A 14,296-nucleotide genomic window follows, 5' to 3' on the forward strand; every position below is an offset into this window, starting at 1 on the left:
TGATGCCAAACCAACTTGCATTCCTGGGATAAATCACACTTCATCATGTTGTAGAATCCTTTTTATATTTGCTAATATTTTTTGAGAGTTCTGTGTGTGCGTTCATAAGAGATAGTCATGTATATTTAAAGGGGTGATGGTGAGTGTCACGCTGCCATGGTATGTAGGTTCCATTGACTACATTTAAAAGAATGATGTAACAGTTTCTTTACAAACGTCAATATCTACAATATATCACAAATGACATCTTTTACAAGTACTCAAACCCGTGATGAAAATTTCAGGTGTAACTTTAAAAACATGTGAGGAGCATATGGCTGTAAAAGGTGTTTTAGAAGATATAGCCGTGAAGTAGGGTGAGGATCACTGTTGTAGCCGCTTTGAGGAGCCGTTGGAAAGTTCTGGGCATAAGAGTACTGTGATCTCTTAGTGTTTTTACAAACCACTGTTTGGAACAAGGATGGAAGCAGACCAGTTAGAGGCCATGACAGCAAATCCAGGTTATATGGTGTTTGGGACCAGAGTGGTAGCAGTGGAAGTGGTGAGAAGGCATTAAGTTTTAAATATACGTTGAGAGTAGAGCCAACAGAAGATGCTAACTAATGTGATATACCATACTGGGGGGGCGGGAGAGAGAGAGAGAGAGAGAGAATGAATCAACAATAACTCCAGCTACAGGGTTTGAGGTTGATCAACTCATCTATGGACTCACCTCTGAAACGGCTTTAATACTACCCTTTGGCTCATAGAGCTGTTGTTGTGGGGTGTAAAGGGAGATATCACACTCGTGAACTATGAAAGGTGGGGTGCCAGACCTCCGAGCAAAATACAACAAACTTTAGCCGTTGTATTCAATATCCCTCTTCAAAGCTGACCTTCATTGCCTCACTGATGTTTTAAGAATCTTTGATTAAAACAACAACAACTTTGGTGTTTAGTCTTTATCTTTTCACCAAACTCTATTCTTACAGAGGACAAGAAGGAAAGATTTTTGCATTCTCGGCTCATATCCCAGTGCCTGGAACATGTATTCCTTAAATACTTGTTGACTATCTTCTCCTTGCCAAATTTCATCCATAGTATGTGTCTACAAATCTGTATCCTTTGGTCTCCCCATTATTTCATGTTCCAAATTTCATAACCTGACGTAAGGCTCTATGTTTCTCTCCTCCTGTACTACCCCCCCAAGCCCCATGACCCATACACATAGATGCTAATGACAGGTTAATAATGCGCCCCCTTTCAAAGGCATGTTCAGTGTTTATTTGTGCACAGCTGAAAATGAAAGGTGGAAAGGGAGAACCCCAGGAGGTAGTCCTTGGTCTTCCCTCTGTTGTCCCAAACTCTTGCTAGAAACTTGCACACCCGTCAGGAAGACAACAGAGGACTGCCTCTTTGGAAGACGCGTTGGCACAGCTCCCACGGGCCACAGTGCGTTGCAGCGTCCTGTTCGTCCGGGTCACTGCGCCCCTGCCCACATGCAGCCCAGGAGAGCCTGTCCAGCCCAGACGTTCACTAGCCCTTCTCTCGGCACTGCTGGGGCCGAAGGGAAATGTGATGAGTGAGCCTTGGAGATGGAGGGACGAGGAGTCAGGCGCGAGCGCTCACTGGGGGCTTAAATCCAGGCTACGACCAAAATGGCAAGACCCGGGCAAACTCATGTTTGCTTTTCTCGGTTGTAAAATGAGCCTCTGAATGCCCACCTTGGTGGCTTTCAAACGTCTTATTATTATTATTATTATTATTATCGTTATTATTATTGGGACCCTCCGTTATTTACATAATGATCAGAACCCAGCGGGCACCCCCACACGCAACCAAAACAGAAGATCATGAAGCAATACTTGTGCTTAATTCCAGGGGTGTTGATATTTTTAAATTTTACTTTTTTTTTTTTTTTTTGTAGTAACAGTCCCGGTTCATTGAATGGCTTTCCCACCCCCGGGGGTTCGGCCCCCGTTCCCGCAGGGCCCTCTCCGAGGGGAACCGGAGGGCGCGCGCCAGGCCGGGCGCGGAGCGGGGCGCCCCGGGCCGTGGGGGCGGGGCCGGGCAAGGCCGCCGCCCACGTGGCTCCACCGGCACCGCCCGCTGCCCGCGCCGGGACGAGGCTCGGCGCCAGCCAATCAGCGACGGCCGTGCTTCCCGCCGGCTGTTCGCGTTCACCGCGCGCGGCGAGCCGGTCGGCGCACGACCTCGAGGACGCGAGCGAGGACGCACTGTACCCCAACATCAGGGTCGTCGAGGCCTTACAAACGTTTCCCGAGTCCCAGGCATCGGGGCACTTTGTGCTGCCTCCCTTGTGATTCGTGAACGTGGCCGCAAGAAAAACGTGATGGAGGGGGAGGTGCTTGCAGACGGGGTTGCACTCGAGGGGCGAGGCGCTGTACGTTAACTGCATTCTTTACGGTTCCAGGTAGGTCTGTACCTTTTCCCCCCGGAGTCCTAGACGGACGGCAACTTGTTGATTTCTGTATCCCGTGTCCGCGACCAGAACACTGCCCGGAAGGTACTGAGCGCTCAGTAAAGATTTGAGGAATCAAAGAACCGAGCCGGAAAGTAGAAATACACGAAGGGACGAACCGACTCGGACAGGTTGCAGTTCCTCCCCGCGCCGGGAGGCGGCACCAGTGCAACAGCAGCCCGGCCGCCGGCAGTTCTTGGCCCCTCCGACTGACCGTCCACCCAGGCCCCGAGGCGAGTGAGTAGTGGACCAATAGGAAACCGTCTTAGTGGTGGGGTCTGACAGAGGCGCCCAATGAGCGTAGCGGGTCTAGGCAAGGGGCGGTGCGACGAGGAGGGCCAGAGAGGAGCGGTTAGAGGTGGGAGTCCGTGTTGCGGGCCGGGCGGGGGCCGCGGAGCTGCAATGCGGACGGGAGCGCGGCCGTGACCGGAGCTGCCGCCCGACATGAACTCGCTGGAGCAGGCAGAAGGTAGAGCGGGCCCTGCGGACGGGCCGCCGTGTCCCGGGCTCGTCCCGGAAGCCGGAGGGGCAGGAGGGGCAGGAGGCGAGGAGACCCCGCCCCGGGGAGCGGAGGCCGCGAGCGACGGGCCGGAGCGGCCGGGAGCCTGGGGGGCGCGGGGTCCGGCTCCGAGGCCCGAGGCTCCGAGGCCCGAGGCTGGCCGGCCCTGGCGGGACGCTGGGGGGCGTTGCACGTGCTGCGGCGGGGGCCCCGCGGTGTAAAGCGGGCGCTCGCCCTCCCTGGCCGGCTCGTACCCCGGGAAACAGCGTGTGTACTCGGCGCCGCGCGGTGCACGTGCCGTTGTCCTGCTGGTCTCGTGAGTCGTCGTCCCGACCCCTGTGGTTTACTCGGAGGACCGCGGGAGCCGTGCCCGTCGCGCCTGCCGGGTTTCCGGTGCCACCAGGCGGGTCAGGAAGCACCTCCTGATGCCACTGGTAACGTTTGCGGGACGCGGCTGGGGCAGGGACCCCCCCGGCTCCTAGGAGGGCGCCCCTTGGACGCCCCGGCCTTCCAGGGGGCGGCGGCGTCGGCGCTGCGGTCACCTGTCCCCGTGGGCAGGCGGCACAGGGCGCTGACCCTCCCGCCCGCCGCTAGCAGGCCGCGTCGGTGACGGCCGCGCGGAAAGTCGTGGTCGTGGGTTGTCGGGGCCGGAAGTGGGCGCCGGGCGGCGGCGGTCGGGCGTGGGCGTTCGGTGACACCTTGTTCTGCCACGGGGGCCCGGTTCTGCCAGGGGGGCCCCGGTTCTGCCAGGGGGGGCCCGGTTCTGCCGGGGGGGCCCCGGTTCTGCCAGGGGGGGCCCGGTTCTGCCGGGGGGGCCCCGGTTCCGGCGGCAGCAAGACCCGAGCTGATGGTCCTTTTTTTCGCGAGCCCCACGTTTCTAGCTTTGGGCTCGGGCCTGAGGCTGCTGCTGACTGTCCACACACAGCTTCTAAAAGTGAACCGGCCAGTGTCCTTATCTGTGGAACTGGGGTTAAAGAAACCTAATGTTTTGTCTGGTGTTTCACGCTGTCACAGTAAGCGGAGTAAGCAGTTCAGTGCCACACGCAGGTGGCTTAGGCCCGAAGCAGTCAGAGTGCCCGGGGTTTCATCTCTACAGACTCCGACTAGTGGGAGCAGCTAATGAGAAGGTTGGAATCTTTTTCCGTAGATCTCAAGGCTTTCGAGAGGAGACTTACGGAGTACATTCATTGCTTGCAACCCGCCACTGGACGTTGGAGAAGTAAGTGCCTGAATGTGTTTTTAAGGGAGAGTCAACTGACAATTGATACTTTTATCCCTGCCTAGCAATGATTGGCTTTGATGGAAAATCTGGTTAACAAATGCTTGCTTTACTAAAACACAACATTTCCTTTTGTTTTAATAGGTTTAAATTTTATTTAACATTATAAATAACACGCTGTAAAGAAATTTTTTTAAAAAGGAGCTGGCCACCCTAAAAGAACAGTCTTTGTGGTTGAATTTTTATTTTCCCATTAAAATAGATGTACTTTTTTATTAAACAAATGTTACAAATTTGATAAACAACACGTATAATAACATTTTCAGTAGGCCTGTTTAGCAGTTTTACTATTTGCCTACAAACTATTGAAATAAAGTTTTGTAAAGGAAGATCGTACTTAACATATACTTGCAAAGGTTATACAATTATCCTTAACTGATTTTAACAAAGCATAATTGTGCTGCTTTGGAGCCTAGCGTAGAAAAAAAAAAAAGTACATTATTATTGTCTAATCATAGATATCATGAGTACTACAAAGTATGATTTGAAAGAATTGTGGCTACTGCCCAGTGGAAATGTATAGGAAATGCAAACGTACAAGTGATGACATCAGTAAACAAAATGCTTTGCTGACTGATGTTGGAACCACTCTTAATTTCTTAGACGTTCCTTGTTGTAATTTAATTCCTGCCAAGAAAGAAGTACAGCAGCCCACATCAAGGACATATTTCATTTCAAAGTGTAACTCAGTTTTTGGGACCAAAAGAGCATTAGTGAAGTTAGGGTTCTGTTTCTATGGTGAGATTTCTTGTGTGATTTTATTAGATGTATTTGCACAGTTTTAATCGTACGTTGCTGTGAGAGTTCTGATTGGTCAGAATTCACAAGTAACGATTTCCTCAGGTTCTTTAGTTTACCTAGGGATTACCCCCAAAACCTTGCTTCACTGCTACTTGAGAATCTTTTACAATGTCCATTATGCTGTTCTTAGAAAATGTAAGATAGTGAACACACTTTACTTTCTCTGGTTCATGGTCTCAGTGCTTGCGTGTTAATGACATAAGCAAGCTTAATGTACAGGAAAAAGTAGGTGTGTGAGGTCCCTTCTAGTGGGTTTGCTTTTGCTTCACTTAAAAAAAACAACTGTACTGTAGTATATCTTTTATTGGCAATAAAGAATTATAGGAAATTGAGTTTATTCTGAGCTCAGACATAATTTTGCAAGTTTGATTCTGTTACTAAACATCTAAAATGAGATATTTTTCTGTGATTTGCCTCTTCTAAAAGTACATCACCAGGAATTCTACATAATTGAGGTTTTACTATATTTCTGTTGCTCTTTGAGGCTTGATCTCTGCATTTTAAAAATGTGGGCGTCCCAAATGAAAGATAGTAACTCTTGATCAGAGTATTAAGTAGGTCTTGGTGCCTTTTTATTTTTATTTTCTTAGAAATGCCATTCTTAAGTTTTACTTATGATCTATTCAGAATTTTTAAAATAATTCTAGCTTAGGGGGGATAAAGGAACGTTTTCTAAGATCTGCTATCAGTAATCTCTACCCCGACTTTCCTTTAAGTCCCTTAAAGAAAATCTAATACTGATTGGTGTGTTCCATCCACATTTTCTAACACTGACTTTTGTTTAATTGAAGAGCAGGCAGTTAACTGCAAGGCAAAATCCCTTAGGCAGAAATCTCAGTGCGTTCATAAAGGAGTCTTTGTGTGGTTTGTTTACATTAGACAATGAGAGGTGTGTTTTTTTACTTTGTAAGATCTGTGATGTCCGCACAAAGCACATTAAAAGTTATATAACATAGAATCTTATATTCAAGTTTAACCATCTTGGTTCTTACTGTTTTTAATTTCACTAATCTTCATAAGTTCTGTCTAAAGTAAGAAGGGGGACAGTATCCTTAATTACAACAAGCAGGTCTCCTAATTCCTGAGTCAAGTGCATTTTTCATTTAACATTGTGTTTCCCCAAAAATAAGATCGGGTCTTATGTTAATTTTTGCTCCAAAAGATGTGTTAGGGCGTATTTTCAGGGGATGTCTTATTTTTTCATGTACAACAATCTACATTTATTCAAATACAGTCATGTCATCTTCTTCTGGAACATCGTCATAACGTACTAAATGGGTCCGTCTGGCTGACGATCTTAACTGGGGCTTATTTTCGGGGAAAGATGGTCAAGTGCTGCATCTTTTGGCTGTCATTTATTAGGAAGCAGTGGTAGTAGTATCGAATATTAAGAGCTTGTTTCCTTACTAATTTCGTGTTTATCTTTCATCAGTGCTTCTTATAGTGGTCTCTGTCTGTACAGCTACCGGTGCCTGGAACTGGTTAATAGATCCTGAGACACAAAAGGTAGAAGTTTTGATTTAAAATATTTAATAGATAAAATGAGATACTGGATATAGCAGTGTTTTGTTCGTTGTAAAGTATTATTCAAGTGCTACCTATTACTACTAATAGTGATATTAATCATATTAAAAATGTGACATATTAATTTGCTTAAGAACAACTTTGGCTGCTGGATTAACTATCTTTACAGGGAAAGGGGCCTAAGAAATGTTACCCCACTTATATTCTCAGTCAGTCCTGGACTCCTGTGCAGCTTTACGTACCTCTCATACATGTTATTATGTATCTCAGTGTATACGTTGTCTTTGTTCAGCTTTGTTCATTTAGTGTCCTCAGTGCCAGCTTTTAAAAGTTAGAAAACATTTTCTTCTATGAGTTATCTCTGTTAATACCCTTCCTCATCCCATAAAACGTTTGAAACGACTTTGCAGGAAACATATAGTAAAATAGCAAAATATAAATGTAATAATAAGTCAGGATTAGAAACAAACTAATTGGACTAGGAGGTCAACACCAGGAAGGATAGCGGGTCCCTGATGTTAGAGGCCAGGTGGGCCAGCACAGCTGCCAGAATTGAGTCATAGATTAGTCTCTGAGTTTCCCAGTCAGTAAAGTCACAGCCAGACCTGTGGTGTTCAGTCTCTGTGAAGAGAAGACATGTATAAGTTCTTTAAGATGGCAAAGCTTTTCTCCCCTCAGTATTTATCTTTAACAAAAATTTCCAGCCGGAAGTTTAATATAAGAACCACCGAGAGATCTCCCACTGGGCACCAGCTAAGAATATCCTATACCAAATGCAATAACAGATTTCATAATCTTATTTCTTGAAGCATCCTTTGATGAAAGCTGATAGCATGTTTCTCAGATTGCTACCTCTTTCTACTAACTATGTCTTAATTTCATACTCGGGCTTTTTTATTAGAGAACCAGTAGTCTCCAATTTGTTAGTGGAGGTCCCCACCCAGCCCAGTGCAGCTTTATTTAGGTAATGATGTAATTTTCACAAATCTTACCTCCACTTCCCCTTCCCCCTTTTAACTAGGTAGACTACTTCCAGTGGCTTTGTTTATCACTTTTCAGGTTATATAGGAGAAAAGCCTAATAGTAAGGCTTTGTCAGCAGTCTAAATGGCAATTCAGACAGCCAGGGGTTTATTTAGCATGCAGTTTCCCTGACTTTATCCACTAGCGTGGAAACATAAAAGGATAGGAAGCAGGGGAGGTTGGTGATGGAATTTTATGTTAATAGAGGGGTTTTTGTGGCAGGTAGGAAACTCTCCTGTGTGTTCATTTATAAAAATCTGATCTTAAGGCTGCTCTTGGTACTCATCTTTAGGGGAAGAGTGAAGGAAGCTGGGAAGAAGATTGAAAAAGGTCTGTCTTGGGAAATGAATCTGACTTCTAATTGGGAAAAATGTAAGCTGATTTCAGCTACTTGAGATCTTAATAAAACACAGAATTAAATGTAATTTGAAATAGGCCCAAAACTCTGTAGTTAATATGATTTTCTAAATTAGGTGAGAATATAACTATTAGCCTAAGGCTTGGCTCTCTATATTTTAGTATTTAATAACCTCAAACCTGATGAGAGTTTTCCGCAGCAATTGTGTCTGTAGCAGGAGTTGCAAACTCAAAAGCCAATGGCTAGCTGGAGGAACCCCAGGTGAGAATATGGCAAATGGGAAAGTACATGAACACCTGATCGAAAGGGGGAAACTGCTGTTTGGATGTAGTTGATTATTGCCATGGAGGAAAGAAAGCTGGTAGTGACTGATCTAATTCAAATGAAGACATTAAACACTGTGTGCTAACGTTGTGCAAGCCACATAAAACATAGTGAGGCCATGGGGTTAAACTGTCCTCAAAGGTTTGAAGGAGCCATTCCTCTGGAATAGTAATCTTCAGGAGCTCATTCTTCTGGGAGCTGCTTCCCTCCTGATGTTTGTAGCAACTCCTTTCACATTTGACAAATGTATAAGTTTAGCTCTCAGTCTTGAATCACGCAAGCATCTCTTGGCATGATGGTGCAGTGCAGAGCCCCGTAGTTTGATTCTGTGACTCCCACTTAGTTTCTAGTCCTTTTGATTTCTTTTTCCAGACTCTAAATACTTGTCTTTTCTCCTTTAATCTGCTTTCCTGTTCCCCACTAGCCTGGCTTCAATGCCTGTTCTTGTTCCAATCCTGGATCTTAGACCCATGTCCCTTTACATATTGTTAGTTAGTATCGTGTTTTCTGCGATCATCTGATTATGCCCAGATCTGAAATTAGCCCTTCTTTTCTCTTGAACTCTAGTTCTTTGTGGATAGCTACTCATTGTCTTCCCTGCTTGAATGTCCTGTGACTGTCTAAATCTCAGTGGCTTCAAAACAAAACTCATTGGCTTCTGCACAGAGGAAGGCTGATGCTAGAGCTGAGTCTTATGGATGTGTAGGAGTTAGCCAGGCGGAGAGGAGACAAATTCACTAGCATATGTGCAAGAGGCCCATGAGATGATTCGACTGGGACCAAGTTATGCGTGGCAGAGTTTGCCCAGCTCTCTTTAACAGGGAGGGTAACTAGATCATGTTTGACTTGTGTTTTCATTGAGACCAGAGACCTCATCTTTATTGCACAGTATTTATCGAGCACCTGTGTTTGCCAAGTGCTACTTCAGATGTTGGGAGAACAGCAGTGCACAGGGTGATGGCCTTGCTCTGTGGACCTTAGTCTTGTGCTTTTCAAATTGCTTCTCCCTGGCAAGCGTTCGGTGCAGTTTTGGTAGGGTGGGTTTTGACTATAGGAATGAATGAATGGAGGGAATATTGCTGTATTGTCTCGCTACACTGAAGATATAAAATGTACATTACATATTTTTATAGCATAGCAATACGGAGAAATAGGATTATTGGAAGTCTTCAAATCCTCATATTTTCGATGATGAAAATGTTACATATCTTTATGCATGAATGGGGAGGGTAGGAATCAGTATTCTAAGATTTTTAACATTTTTGTATTGCAAACTCTTCCTCTACAGGTGTCCTTCTTTACGTCATTATGGAACCATCCGTTTTTCACCATTAGCTGTATCACGCTAATAGGCTTGTTCTTTGCTGGGATACACAAGAGAGTAGTTGCACCATCAATGTATCCTTTACCACGAATTGAGTTTTATTCTCTGAACTAAGTTAAAGCACCTTCTTGATGATCTAGGTGTGTTGTTTAAAAGATGACTCTTGAAATGAGAAATTTTCCTTTGACCCCATTCATTCAGTATAGCCGCTCGGTGTCGAACTGTATTAGCAGAGTACAATATGTCTTGTGATGATGTAAGTATTTTTTTCTCTAGGAAATTATAGACATGTGAAATGACTGAAATGTTTAGTTTAAGTAAAACAGGCATTTTATACAAACAATAAATTGTCTCCATGTAATTAATAGTGGGAATATTCCTCATAGCATTGGTTCTAAGACACTTTTTTAACATCTCTGAAATTGAGATTCTTCTAATAATCAGTGGTGTCTTAACAATTAAATTGGTAGAGCTGACAGTTTAATTTTTCTTAATGACATAAAATCATGATATATCTTATAATTGAAGCCATCTTAAATTTGATGAAATACAGTGTTCAATATTTATTCGCCCGAAATGGCTCAGTTCGATGTTGGTTTTGTAAACTATTATTTTTCTGATGGTATTTTGTATGTGGGATCCTAAATAGAGGCATAGATTAATTGATGGACTATGGATATACAAACCTGCTGTGTTTTTAAAAGTTGATCACGTACAAGGTGTGATCAAAAAGTATGGTGAATGTTTTTAAAAAAATTATTACAGTAAAAGACACCTTGCCATTAACCCCCCCTCAGAGTCGTCCCCCTCGCTTCAAACACACCCCATCGTTCTTGCCACTTTCTGAAGCAATTCTGGAAGTCCTCTTTTCATTTCCATTTGTTTCACCTGTCATACTGGCAGAAATGACACACTTGGAAGATACAGCACGGTGGTGGGATGGATTCACCCATACACTACTCGCTGAGAATACACATTGGTACAGCCATTTCGGAGGGCAGTTGTTATCATTCTTACAAAATGTAAAATGTGCATGCCTCACAACCCTACCGTTCTCCTCTTCATCTACCCTGGGGAACCACCACACATGCACACAAGGAGGCAGGTACAAAGTTGTTACTGTGACGTCCTTTGCAGTAGTGAAAAAATGGAAACGATTTTTATGCTTCTCAGCAGGGGAATGTTAAAATAGGCTGACTATGGCCACATCTTAGGAAACCAGAAGTCAGTCTGTAAATAGGGACATAGAAAGACATTCACGACATAATGTTAAATGCAAAAAGGAAATTACCAAACTGTGCTGAGTTTGGTACCATTTGTTTTTAAGTTTTAATTAGGAAAATTTCCAAACATAAAAAAGTAAAGAGAAGAATGTAACGAACTCCCATGTATCCATTTTCCAGTGTCAACAGCTATCAGCTCACGGCTGGACTCATTTCATGTGCTCTTGCCCTCATGGAATTATGTTGAAACAAATCCCAGGTGATACATTGTACCCCCAAATATTTCAGCACGTTAGAAATACCACATTTTTATTATTGATACATGGGAATGTAATCCATAGAAAACTATCTGGAAGAATTCATGCTAACACTGTTTTTTTCTGTAAGTGGGCCTAGCATTTGAAGTAGAAGCAGACAATGACTTTACCTGTATTTGAATTTTTTATAATGAGATTACATTAATGTATGACTTATGTAATTTAAGGTAAAGATATAATAGATTAAAACCATGAATAGACAAATAGTATAGTCATACAGTGGAATACTATATATTTTATATAAAAAGGTACAAATTGCTGAAATGTGGTAACAGATGAGACTCAGAAACACATTGAGTGAAAGAAGTAGATGTAAAAGAACACACCATGGGATTCCATTTATTTAAAGATCAGAAACAGGCAAGATTAATCTATGGTAAGCGGTTACGTCCGTGTAGGGAATGCGGATCCAATGACCGGAAAGAGTCATGAAGGAACTTTCTGGGTGATAGTAATATTCTCTAGCTTAATCTGGGTAGTGGCTACGTGGGTGCATTCATTTGTCAAAACTTACAAGACCGTACACAAGATTTAACTGTATATAAATTATACCTCAATAAAACAGAAAAATTGGTATCAAAGTTCTACCAAGATATCACACTATTACCCAAATTAAGTGAGACTCGAGAGGTCAGTAGTATCTTGACAATACTTTTGACCTGAGGATAATAAAAATCTGTTAATTGAAACCATCTAGAATCTTACCAGCTAAAGATAAACACCATGTTTTATATTTTGTCATATTTTCTCATTTACTTTTTTATAAATTAAAGGTGTATTATGGATTTTTCAAACCTTTGACTCAATGTTATGATTTAAGAGCTGCCATTTATTGGACATTAGCCATGAGTGAGGTATTGGACTTTTAATCTGTGTTATCTCACTTAAGGTCTTCCATTTTGTTTAATTATACGTCATCCCATTTTATGGCTGCATCGTAACTTAATTCCCTATTAGACATACAGTCTCCACACTTTCCATGTTATGTCAGTTGTACGTTCTCCACTAGAACTTTGCTTCACGAGGACAAGGGACTTTGTCTACATCGTTACTGGATCCCGGGTATTTCACACAAGGCCTGGCACACGGGAGGCACTCGGGAAATGTTGAAAGAATGAATAACACTTATATGCACATCTTCATCTGGCATTTAGGTTTTTCTTCAGATAAATTCCTAGAAGTGGAATTGTTTGGCATATGTGGTAGGCACTTTTTTTTGGCTAAGTATGACAGTTGGCCATCCAGGAAAGTTGTATTTACTTATGAACACCAGCAGTGTATGAGTGTCTATTGTTCCAACCATTGGTTTACATTTTAACTTGAAATTAAAATTTAATGTTAGAAAAAGAGAAATATTTTTGCCAGATACATAGTTTCATTCTTGTTCTATATACTTTGTTTGGGAAGGAGCATAAATTAGTCTCTTCAGGTTGGGATTTTATTTTATCCAATGTATTGATTGGCTGATTTTTAGATAGCCCGTGGACAGGAAATTCGTCAAATATTAAAATTGTATATGTGTGTTACAAAGTAATAGAAATTTTGGAAGAAACCTCCACACAAAGGAAACTTTGAAAACATAGCTATTAATTGCTTAATCTTGACTAAATGCAGAGAGGTGCTCTGATACCCTTCAAGGTTTATAGATAAGTGGTGGTGTTTTTAGAAGTGTGCATTGAAAAACTTTCATTTTGTATTTTTACAGACGGGAAAACTCATTTTGAAACCGAGGCCTCATGTTCAATGACAGTCTGCACTCATTGTTATGGGACCGAAAACAGCCTTTCTTCAACTGAGTGGTATAGCAAAAGCCATAAAGGATTCCTTTCATAGTTGGATATGTGAAGGTCATAGCAACAACTGACAAGAAGTGTGCAATATTTACCCAGATACCTTGATGATGGTGACTCACGTTATCAGTGCTTTGGTACCTTTGATTATCTGTATTGCAGTATTAGTGTCACTTTAGTACTTCAGCTCCTGTGAAGATGTTCGCAGATGAAGTATGTATGTATGTTGCTAAGTTAAACTTAGAAACAGAACCTCATCCAGTTTTTATAATGTATTTTTGAAAACTACTGTAAATAGCAAATCAATGCCAATGTTAAAGAGGAAAACGTTATGTGGACTTGGTTTTCCTGCACCAGTATTTCAGGAACATCTGGCCATCCCTACAGCTCTCAAACCAGCCGTTCTGTACAGCTGTGCCTTTCAGTTACGCTCCTCTCTTTTAATCTTAATGCAGGAAAAACAGATTGGGCTTAGACTGAGGAAAAGTCATCTCCATTATGTTGTAAGAAATTGGAAATGTATTGAGAAACAGTTTTTATTAAACCAGATAGTGAACTTCAGCCACTATTGTGGTGATATTTTCCTGTTCATTGTTTTCATTTAATGCGAAATTTACTTTATATTTTAAAAAATAATTATAAGAACGCTCCAAAGGCTTCTGAATATACAGGTTTAGTTATAAATTATGTCTGGAAATTTGATAGTCATTGTTTTAGATAATTGGATTTTACACTTTGTAGACATGCTGTTACACAAGTATTGCACAGGTGTAATTGATCAACCACTCCATCACAAGGAGAACGGGGGCGGTGCCACAAACCAGAGTCTACCATTCTCACTGTTTAGAGAGTGTTACTGACATACTGTGTATGCATATTAGCCACATGTACTATAATAGCCCTTAAAATTAAACTATTGGGATTGCTGTAAATATTTTAAAGATCTGGAGGTGCCTTTTACCTGTTTATTAGAAGATTTTGAAAAGATTTAAATTATTTCATGAGCAGTCTTTTAAATTTCATTTAACATAAAGCTGAAAATTCACTAACAGGACAAAAACGTTTTAACAAGGCTACCATTTAACTTAAATGTGTTCATCTTGGCTTTCATGTGTATAAAATTTTATTCTTTGAACTGTAGCAATAAAACCCTCTGCTCCTAAGATGTCTTAAGAGGGTATTCTATATATTCTGCATTGTTTTATTTTCTGTAAATTTTGTAGGTAAATATGTGCATAAAAAATAAATACTTTATATATAATTAGCAAATGGGCTTTTTCCTTGGTGTATTGTAAGTCTCTAACTCTAACAAAAATGTTTAAACATACTGTGTTTCAGATACAGGCTAGTTCCAGATGAGATACTTTATATTTC

The 14,296-nt window shown here is 42.2% G+C and overlaps 1 protein-coding gene across 1 annotated transcript; it reads left to right on the forward strand.

The window, feature by feature from the left end:
* Positions 1-2,772: 2,772 nt before the first annotated feature.
* On the forward strand, positions 2,773-14,195 carry CNEP1R1 (CTD nuclear envelope phosphatase 1 regulatory subunit 1). The gene is made up of 6 exons (XM_081030351.1): positions 2,773-2,930; positions 4,108-4,179; positions 6,473-6,546; positions 9,557-9,666; positions 9,794-9,848; positions 12,838-14,195. Exons 1-6 carry the CDS (start codon positions 2,906-2,908, stop codon positions 12,877-12,879), a joined length of 378 nt encoding a protein of 125 aa, XP_080886477.1. The 5' UTR covers positions 2,773-2,905; the 3' UTR covers positions 12,880-14,195.
* The last annotated feature ends 101 nt before the right edge of the window (positions 14,196-14,296 follow it).

The sequence above is a fragment of the Rhinolophus hipposideros genome, assembly GCF_964194185.1.
Source record: "Rhinolophus hipposideros genome assembly, chromosome: 21".
Taxonomy (NCBI): domain Eukaryota; kingdom Metazoa; phylum Chordata; class Mammalia; order Chiroptera; family Rhinolophidae; genus Rhinolophus; species Rhinolophus hipposideros.